This window comes from Fukomys damarensis, unplaced genomic scaffold, assembly GCF_012274545.1.
Source record: "Fukomys damarensis isolate Sample0158 unplaced genomic scaffold, DMR_v1.0_HiC HiC_scaffold_20, whole genome shotgun sequence".
NCBI lineage: Eukaryota > Metazoa > Chordata > Mammalia > Rodentia > Bathyergidae > Fukomys > Fukomys damarensis.
Window position 1 is genome coordinate 1,306,639 of NW_022900932.1, and position 9,985 is coordinate 1,316,623.

Sequence of the window (9,985 nt, forward strand, 5' to 3'; positions counted from 1 at the left end):
ACACAAGACTCCAACTAGCAGCACAGTCCAATCTTCCAGCCATTCCCGAAGGACCCAACCCAATCAACAAGAGAGTGGACGTGTGTACCAAGATTTCACTACACATTCTTTGTTGGGGGAGCACACCTGGGACAAATGAAGGAAACTTGCGGGGGGTGCGAAGCGGGCAGCGCGAGGAGCGACGTTGTGCGGCTGCGAGCTGGCGAGGCCCTGGGTCGGGGGAGCGCGGTAGGGAGCCAGGCGTGTAGAGAGGAGACGACAGACGGGGCGGCTGGCGGGGCCGGCGCGGGAGAGCGCTCGGAGTTGCTGCGAGCAGGGGATGGCGTTTAACTTCGCGCAAATTGAGTTGGAGATGCTTGTGGGGCATCTAAAGGCAAATGCAGTAGAGCGTTCGGGGCCACTGATGTAAATTACGTCCTGGAGGACTAGTAGCGGTTGGGTCCGGGGATGTGAAGGAGATCCAGTAGAGGGAGGGACCTTTTACATCTTAGAGGGTGACGCACATAGGTCACTGGACTAGGCATGACTCGGGGAGGGGGGGTTTCAGAGCCTCGGACATTAAAGCTCAAGAGCCCCGGGTTTGGAGGGAAAGGATACTAAGGCCAAATCCACAGTGCTGGGAGACATCAGCATTTAAGGTAGTGTTACTAGAGAGAGGTTCCTGGACCTCCCCGATGTTAATGAATTAACATCTCCTAGCCCGGCATGTTGGTGCACTCCTCTAATCCCACTTGGGAGGCTGAAGCAGGAGGATCACCATGAGTTTGAGGCCAGCCTGAACTACATAGTGAGTTCAAGACCAGCCTGGACTACACAGCGAGACCTTCTCACACACACACACACACACACACACACACAAAGACCTTTTAAGGTGGAATATGGGAACCGATATTTTTAAACTACAGCCTCAACTGTCCTTGATGTACTTTAAAATTTGAGATCCTCTGATGTAGAGGAGAACGCAGAGGAAGAGTAATCTCTGAGAGAAACTGTGAAGGAGTTAAGAGTAAGCCAGGGAAGAAGCCTGTTGTGGAAGTAGAGATTTTTTAAGACATTTGGGGTTGGCAGTGTAGCCTGTGGCTCAAGGCAGTGGTCTGTGCAGAGGTCAGGTGAAGTCAGTCCATCGGATTTAGCTAGTAGAAGGTGAATGATGATCTGCCATAAAAAGAAGAAAAAAGCATAATAGAAACTTGCACCAGTCTCACATGAGGAAGCAAGTCAGATGAAATCACTTCCTAAAACTGGTTTATTTTTATTTTTTATTTTTGGTACCAAGGATCGAACTCGGGTTCTTGCGCTTGCAAGGCAGGTGGTGAAACCACTGAGCTAAATCCCCAGCCCTAAAATGTTTTATTTTTAATGTATTGGCATTAGCTTACATTTTGGAAGAGCTAGAAAAACTAAACAAAAGAAAAGATAAACATGCACAAGAATTTAAAGAGTGTTTATAAAGAAAATACCTACCTAGCCACCACCTGTGCAACATGGCCAACCTCCTATGTATATCTCTCTGATTAAAATTCCTCCTGTCCTTGGGAGGTGACTGCTATCCCAACTGCTAACTGTTCCTTTGTTTTCTTTATAGCACTTATGTGTATATTTGTAGTCTCTTCATGCTGCTGTAACAGAGTACCCAACATTGTGTAGTTTATAAACTGAATTTGTTTCTTACAGTTCTAGATGCTGGAAGTCCAAGACCAAGATTCAGTGTCTGGTGAGGGTTGGCTGCTCTCTGCTTCCAAAGTGTTTATTGCCAGAGACCCCTGTAGTCAGGTCCCAGTAACCTCCTGCCAAGTATATGATGCAGGCCTGAAGGGGAAAAACAATACCCTAAGAGACAGAAGTAAGAGAGAGCCAGACCAGGATGACCAATGCTGATGTAACGGAGAGAGGCGCCAGCCAGCCAGTCTCAGACACTGACTTTTATTGGCAATCAACTGGGGTAAAGGTGACGTGTGGTTTCTGTGGAAATGAATGTAAACAAGGCTCCTAAAGGACAAGACAAAGCATTCTTAAATTAGCAACAGAATAGACAAAATATATGGTAGTAATTAGAACATTGTCCTTCTAGTCTGAAGGTTTTACTTGTGGGAGTGGAATTTGCATGCAAGTTATTCTGACCTGGCACATAGGCTTCAGCCACAGTCACTTTTATAAGCAAACCAATTGTGGAGTTAACTCTTCATAGCCTGCTTTGGATAGAATCAGTATTATAGTCCTCTTGGGCTGGGTATTTAGCTCAGAGGTTCTGCTGCCTGTCTTGCAAGTACAAGGACCCGAGTTCTATCCCAGGTACAAAAAAAAAAAAAAAAAAAAAAAAAAAACCTCTTCAGTGTCTAAAAAACAAACAAGAAAATAAAGCCTGTATCTTCAGGCAGTCATGATGATGAATGCCTGTTAATGTCAGCAGTAGGGAGGCTGAGGCAAAAGGGTCTTGAGTTTACCCTGATCTCTGAAATGATTCTTTTGTTTTGTTTTGTTTTTTTGAGACAGGGTCTCACTATGTAGTTGAGACTCACCTGGAACTCACTGTGTAGCCCAGGCTGGTCTCGAACTCAGAGCAAACCTCCTGCCTCAGCCTCCCGGAGTGCCGGGATTACAGGTGTGCGCTACCACGCCAGGCTCTCTGAAGTGATTCTTAACAAATCAAATCAAAGCAAAACAAAACTACCATATTGAGGACTGAGAGTATAGTTCAGTGGTAGACTATAAGACCCTGGGTGGAATCCCCAGGACAAACAAAAAGCAGCTCTGTGTTGACATTTAAACCCCAAAGCAATGGTATTAAGAAGTGGGGCCTTTCGGAGGTAATTGGGCCTGAGTGGGATTGGTGTCCTAGAAAAGAGGCTTTTGAGAGCTGCCTGGCCCTTCTGTCTCTACCGTGAGAGAACATAGTGCTTGTCCTCTCAGAGAACATAGCAGCCAGGTATCATCTTGGAAGTAGAGACGTGGCCCTCAGTGGACGGTGAGCTGCCTTGATCTAGGATGTTGGCCTCCTGCACTGTGAGAAGTACATTTCTGTTGTTTAAATCTCCCAGTTTCAGTGATTTTGTTACAGTAACAGAAACAAACTAAGACACTATTTATTTCTATCTTGTTGCAATAACTGAATGTTTTTATATGTTTCCAAGTATATTTTCATTATCACTAAGAAATATTTTCCTAACTTGCTGTGGTGTTTCTTTGAGTTGATTAGAAATCTATGTCATAATTTCTAAATATTTCATTGCTTTTTTGTTATTGGACATAAATTATATTGTAGCCAGAGAACAAATGCATTTGAAATTTATTGAGACTTGCTTTGTATCATATGATGAATTTTGCTAAATGCTAAATATATTCTTGAAAATATGTATTATTCAGTTACTAATTTCTGTTTCCTCGCTGATTATTTTGTTCCTTTGTACTGTGAATTTATGACAGTTGGATTAATATAATCTTGTGGTTGTGGATTTACTGGGTTTTTTTGTTTTGTTTTTTAAGATGGATCTCCCTTTGTAATGCAAGTTGGCCTTGACTTCACTATGTAACCCAGGCTGGCCTTGAACTTGCAGCAATCTTCCTGCCTCAGCTTCCCAATTGCTGGAATTATACCACCATGCCCAGCCATGATTTTGGTTTATTCAGATTTTTTTACTTCATTATGTCTTTTCTTTCATTCTGGAAATCAAACATACACTGGACCTGCTCTTTGTATCCTTTATATTTTCAATATTTTTTACTTCTTGTATTCTTTGTTGGGTTTTTTTTGAGACAGGGTCTCACTGTGTAGTTCAGGCTGGCCTTGAACTCTGTAGCCCAGGCTGGCCTCAAATTTAAGGGCAATCCTTCTGCCTCAACCTCCTGAGTGCTGGGACTACAGGTGTGTACCACCAGGCCCAGTGTATATTCTGGTTTTTTAGGCAGTTTTTTCATACAGATTTATAACTTTTTATTGAACTGTGCCCAATTCTTTTGAGGTCTTAATTTACTTTGTCTTTCAGTTCTAGAACTTCTACTTGGATATTTTCAGACCCACTATGTTACTTTCCTTGCTGAGATTTCCATCTTGGCTTTTATTTCAGCATTATGAACACAGGCTTTTAGGTTAAGATTGTCTTTGTGGACACAGTAATTGTACATATTGCTAGGGTACAGTGGACAGTTTGATGCACAGGTGTGCATACTGTGTTGCAGTCAGACTCAGGCAATCAGCCTTTCCAGCTTCACAGTGTGCTCTGTGCTACGGAAACACAAACTTACTCCCCTTGTATAACTGTATTTTGGTACCAGTTAAAAACGACAGCCTTAGCTGGCCATGGTGGTGCACGCCTGTAATCCAGCACGCAGGAGGCTGAGGCAGGAGGATCACTGTGAGTTTGAGACCAGCCTGGGCTACATAGTGAGTTCCAGGTGAGTCTCAACTACATAGTGAGACCCTGTCTCAAACGCCCCCACCAAAAAAAAAAGCAGCCTTTTTGGTAATTCCACTTGCATGCCTTTGGAGTCTGTTTCTTGGGTTGTTTTTTTTTTGGTATCTCAAACGCCCCCACCAAAAAAAAAAGACAGCCTTTTTGGTAATTCCACTTGCATGCCTTTGGAGTCTGTTTCTTGGGTTGTTTTTTTTTTGGTACCAGGGATTGAACTCCGGTCCTTGCGCCTGCAAGGCAGGCGGCGGAACCGCTGAGCTAAATCCCCAGCCCTGGAGTCTGTTTCTTGAGTGTTGTTTCCCTTTGTACCCAGTTATTTTTGATTTTGTGGGAGACAGATTTTTGTAGTTCAGCACATGCCTGCCTTATCCCACTTCTCTCCATCCGCTCCTGTGTTTCTTAGCTGTATATTAGTGTGGTAGTTTCTGTTAGCTTATAAGTTCTTTAATGCTTCAACACTTAAAAAATAGTGTCCTAGCATTTTGGTTAATGTTAACAGGTGGCTTTATTCTTGCCGTTTTCACAAGCAGAAGTCCTACTTTGCTTTTATTTGTTTTGTTATGTAATAGCTCTCTCCACCTTCCCCACTCAAAATCTAGACCACTGATTTTGAGGGCAGGGCCCATGTCTGAGTCACTGTTTTATCTTAGTGCCTGGCATAGTTCTGTCTTACAGAGCACACACTGTTTGACAGACAGCGGGTAAGTCGGGTGGGTACCTAGTGGGAAAGCTTGATTTGTGATGCCCCTGGTTGTCTCCTCACACGATACTGGTAAACGAGAGCTCCTGCCCGAGTGCCCAGGTACAGTGGAGCGCTTCACTCTAACAGACGCCTCCTTTCTATCCTGTGTGCGGAGACAGAAGGAGCTTCAAGAGCAGGGAGAGATCAGAGTCATCCAGCTGGGCTTCGACATGGATGCCCACGGGATTATCTTCACTGAAGACTACAGGACCAGAGTATGTATGATTGTACTTGCGTGTGTGTGGGGGTGGGGGGAATGGAAATAAAAACAAAAGAAACAATTTTCCTACCCCAGGATTCATGGACAGGACACAGGGTTCTAGTAAATAGTAAAATGAGGGAGAAGAGGGATGGTTCGGGAGGTGGAAGGATCAGAGGAGGGGAAATCAGGAGGAGAGACACTGTCCTGGGGGTGGCGACGGGTGGAGGTGAGGGCAGGCCCGGACCATGTCTCTCTCGTCTCTGGTTCCAGGTCCTCAAAGCCTGTGATGGCCGACCGTGTGCTGGGGCTGTGCAGAAGTTTCTGGCTTCGGTCCTTCCCGCCTGTGGGGACCTTAGTTTTCAGCAGGATCAGATGACGCAGACCTTTGGCTTCAGGGACTCCGATATCACGTGAGATTGGTGTTACCTGGCACCTCCTACCCCCCTCTAGTCCCATCCAGCCCTGTTTGAGAAAGTCTGTCTCTTCTGTTTGACTAAGTGATCTAAGAGAGCAGCTTTCTCAGCTGGGCCCTTGGAAAGAACACTGGACTACAAAAAGCCAGAATGCACAATGCACGTGGGGACTGGCAGGAAGGCCTCCTATTCATGTGGGTCTGTGGGGACAGAGAAGGAGCTGCAACACTTTTGCACATGGTGATGTGGGCGTGCAGTCCTAGCACTTGAGAGACCCAGGCAGGAGGATCTCCTGAGCTACATAGTAAGTTCAAGGCCAACCTGAACTGGGCATGGTGGTGCATTCTTATAATCCCAGCAGTCCAGGAGGCTGAGGCAGGAGGATCACAAGTTCAAGCCCAGCCTGGGCGCTTAGCAATTTAGTGAAACCCTGTCTTAAAGTATGAAAAAATCACTTCTTGGCCTTTTGGTTAAGATCAAATGTAGTATCTGTTCTTAGCAGTTGAATTATTAAAAAAGGGCTGGGGATGTAGATGAGTGTGAAGACTCTAAGTTCAATCCCCATTATGGCAAGAACAGAAAGGCCGGACTAGCCTGTATATAGCCAGACCCTGTCTCGAAAAACCAAGCCAAACTAAATCCCAAAAAGAAAGTAGGCAAGAGCTAAGTAAAAATATGATTTCAGGGGGCTGTGTCTTGCTCTGGCCTCCTACTTTGTAACCCATGGTACATGTGAAAGCATCTTAAAAACGAAAGGACTCATCTCACCCGGGGAAGTACACACATACTGTGAGGTGCAGCAGAAGCTGTGGTGAGATGCATGGGCCCCAGGAAGACCCCTATTCCTCCAGGGTCGGGAGGGCCTCTGAGAGGAACTGTTCTGCTAAACAAGTGGTTGTGTGAGGAGGGCGGTCCAGGCGGGGCGATGGAAGCCGTGTGCTGTGAGCGGACCCTGCCCAGGTCGGGGTTTTCTCAGCCTGGCCCCTCTTGCTGATGGTGTTACCCCATTTCTGAGCCTCAGTGTTCAGACATAAGCATGGGGAGGAGAGGGGCTTCTGGAGCCCAGTCACATCTCCCGGCTTCCCCTGCCTTCAGGCACCTGGTGAATGCTGGGGTCCTCACTGTTCGAGATGTCGGGAGCTGGTGGCTGGCGGTGCCCGGAGCTGGGAGATTCATCAAGTACTTCGTTAAAGGTATCTGTCTGTCTGTGGCCCAAGCCTTCAGCCTGTCATGAACAGTGTTGGTGGCTTCTCAGGCCTCTGGGCTCTATTTATTTTTCCCCTTCCCTGTTCCACCTCCCAGGGCGCCAGACTGTCCTTGGCATGGTCCGGAAAGCCCAGTACCGGGAGCTCCTCCTGTCAGAGCTTCTGGGCCGACGAGCACCTGCTGCAGTGCGGCTTGGCCTGGCCTACCACGTCCATGACCTCATAGGAGCTCAGCTGGTGGACTGGTGAGCCTTGTCCCATGGCACTGGCAGATGACAGGGCAGTGATCCGTGGTTGGGTTTCCCCTGGTTCATGCCCGATTCACTAACGAAGCTTAGTTTCTCTCTTCCCTGGACCTCAGAAACACCCCTTGCCAAGTTCCGAGCTCCCCTCCACCCTGGCCTATGCAGCTGGCTCCAGTATTGTTTTTCTCCTACACAGCATTTCCACCACTTCCGGAACCGTCCTCCGCCTGCCAGAGACATGAGGATTCTGCTGTCACTGTGCACCTCCTCAGATGGTGGCTGTGTGGGGGTCATCTTGGGAAGGCTGAGTGTGGGGCCGGGCGGGCCTGCTCTACAAGCCTGGTCTGTGACCCCTGGTTGGCTTTGGGCAGTGCTTGTGCCCTTCCGTGGGTGTGGAGCTAGGGCCTGCCAAGGCCTTGGCCATTGCCTGTTGTGGAAGAAGGTGCTATCATTGCTGTTTTGGGATTGGAAGATGGGACTGCTGGGGAGGCCGGGGCAGGAGCCAGAGTCCTCTGTCCTCCCTGTTAAATTGGAATTGCCAAATAAAGTACTTCTGCCTGTGGTGTTGCCTGAAGGATGTGCGTGTTTGGGTGTCTCTTTTGTGGGGGTGGTAACGCCACTGGAGGCCTGAGTGTTGTCCTGTCACTCAGGACTAAGTTCCCTTGATTCTGAGGTTGGTTCTTCCCACCTCCTGAACCGCAGGGTTTCCGTCAGGGCCTGCAGAAAGCAAAAGCCTGGTGTGGTTCAGTGTGGGTAGGGATGAAAGGAAGAGGCGAGGGTCTTAGAAGCCCATCCTTGTTCCATCAGGACTTTTAAGTGTCCTAGATCTCCAAGCCACCTGGGGGCCTTGCAGGCTCGTGGAGAGACAGACAGCCTGTGTGTGTACTCGCTCACAGATACTCCCAGTTAGGGAGGTGTGGCAGCACCGTGACCAGTGGGGAACAGGGAGGCACAGCTGTCTGGGCCAAGATTTCCTCACATCCACACAGACCCTGGTGTCCGGGCTGCCACCCCAGTACTGGGCCTGGGGCCAGTTCCACTTCTTGCTTGTCACATGGTTTCCCGGTTCAGCTGGTTAGGGGAGGAGCAAGGTCCGGAGTCAAAGCTGGCCCTGACCCTGGGCTGACCAGAAGGGTGCAGACAGAGCAGCGATTCGGACCCCTTTTGGACCCTCCAACCATGAGGCTCCTCTGGGGGCTTCTCTGGGGGTTCGGCTTCTTTGCCTCATCTCTGCAGAAGCCCAGGTTGGGCTAGAGGCTGGGTGTTCTCGTGGGCAGGGCTGGGGTGACTCGATCTGGCACAAGTCTGACTGCTGTCCTCCCCTCCAGGCTGCTCCTGTTCTCTCCCTCTGTGGTCAATCTGGGGGTGCCCCTATCAGTGGGGGTACAGCTGCAGGATGCCCCCGCAGGACAGGTAGTGAGAGGATCTGTGTTTCTGAGAAATCCAAGCCAGAATAACAACCTCTGTTCCCCCAAAAAGGACTTCACTCTCTCTTCACAAAGAGACTTCGAGCTCCTCAGCCTCCAGGTAAGCCCACCCCTCATCTGCCTCTCTGCTCCTTGCCCATCTTGCAAAGGACTCTCCTCCTCACCGGCTTCCCCCCTCTCCTCCACCCGGGGGTCTCCATGTTGCTGCCTTGGTCTTCGTCCCTGACCAGCTTCCTCTCCCTGTCTGGACAGGTTCCCCGGAGACTTGCAAAGACCTGTGGCCTCTTCAGCCTGCGCAGAAGCCCTGAGGTCCAGCTGGTGGCCCAGTCACCTTGGCTGAAGGGTGCTTTGGCCAAAGAGACAGATATTCAGGGTGTCAACCTGCTCTTCTCCTCTCGCCGGGGCCACTTTTTCGTGCAGACTGACCAGCCCGTGTACAACCCTGGCCAGCGGGGTAAGCCTCAGCCTCGGTTCCTCCGCTCGCTCGCCGCCTCGCCCGCTGAGCACAAGCTTAGCAGATGTTCGGCCCCGCCTCCCTCCCTTTGGACCTGGCCCCTCTCACCTTTCTCTACCCAATTCCTAGTTCGGTACCGGGTCTTTGCTCTGGACCAGAAGATGCGGCCGTCCACTGACAACCTCCTGGTCATGGTGGAGGTGAGGCCCTGAGCGCTGCCCTCCTGAGCCAGGGTGCTGCCGTGTCTCCCACTTGACCTGTGTCTACCCCTGCAGAACTCCCACGGCCTCCGTGTGCGGAAGAAGGAGACGCACGCTCCCTCCTCCATCTTCCAGGACGACTTCACGATTCCGGACATCGCCGAGTGAGCGCCCCTGTGTGGGAGTGGCTCCCCATCTCTCTCGCCCCAACCCCGTCTCCCCGGCTCCTGGCACAGTTGCGGCCTTACTGTCTGTCCCTGGGCTCCTGGGCTTCCCAGTCCTCTTCCCAGGGCACCAGGCTGCTGAGTCCCCACTCTGTCCATTCTTAGGCCGGGGACCTGGAAGATCTCAGCCCAGTTCTCAGACAGCCTGCAAACCAACAGCAGCACCACGTTTGAGGTGAAGCAGTACGGTGAGCACGGAGACGGGACAGGCTGCGGCTTCCTGCAGAGGGCGGAAGGAGGGCGGCGCGGAGAGGCCGTCCCTTGGCTCTGACTTGCCTTCGCACCCTGGCCCAGTCCTTCCCAACTTCCAGGTGAAGCTCACCCCTGGGAAGCCCTACATCCTGGCCACACCCGACTACCTCGGTGAGATCCAGCTGGACATTGAGGCCAGGTAGTGCCCCGCCCGCCCTCCCACGCCCGCCCGCCTGCACCCTCCCGGCCTGCGGCCCACCTCTCCCTCACCT

The 9,985-nt window shown here is 50.2% G+C and overlaps 2 protein-coding genes and 1 pseudogene across 3 annotated transcripts in view; all 3 read left to right on the plus strand.

Moving 5' to 3' along the window:
- Stk19 (serine/threonine kinase 19) overlaps positions 1-8,124 on the plus strand; it is an 8,540-nt gene extending 416 nt beyond the window's left edge. The window contains exons 2-6 of one of the 2 annotated variants that reach the window (XM_033766376.1): positions 5,271-5,366; positions 5,624-5,763; positions 6,862-6,959; positions 7,069-7,216; positions 7,413-8,123. In XM_033766376.1, coding sequence (XP_033622267.1) covers positions 5,322-5,366; positions 5,624-5,763; positions 6,862-6,959; positions 7,069-7,216; positions 7,413-7,458 — 477 coding nt within the window. In that variant the 5' untranslated portion in view covers positions 5,271-5,321 and the 3' untranslated portion in view covers positions 7,459-8,123. Of the gene's footprint in view, positions 1-4,522; positions 5,367-5,623; positions 5,764-6,861; positions 6,960-7,068; positions 7,217-7,412 lie in introns of those variants that run through there. The other variant, XM_010609895.2, reaches the window with a different exon arrangement.
- LOC117287084 lies at positions 6,217-6,318 on the plus strand (annotated as a pseudogene).
- A 174-nt stretch (positions 8,125-8,298) lies between the features above and the next one.
- LOC104852324 (complement C4-A-like) overlaps positions 8,299-9,985 on the plus strand; it is a 12,354-nt gene continuing 10,667 nt past the window's right edge. Inside the window, exons 1-7 of the mRNA XM_033766598.1 lie at positions 8,299-8,460; positions 8,545-8,743; positions 8,896-9,097; positions 9,227-9,297; positions 9,373-9,461; positions 9,627-9,709; positions 9,816-9,912. Of these exons, the coding sequence (XP_033622489.1) occupies positions 8,396-8,460; positions 8,545-8,743; positions 8,896-9,097; positions 9,227-9,297; positions 9,373-9,461; positions 9,627-9,709; positions 9,816-9,912 (806 nt within the window). The 5' untranslated portion in view covers positions 8,299-8,395. The remainder of the gene's footprint in view (positions 8,461-8,544; positions 8,744-8,895; positions 9,098-9,226; positions 9,298-9,372; positions 9,462-9,626; positions 9,710-9,815; positions 9,913-9,985) is intronic.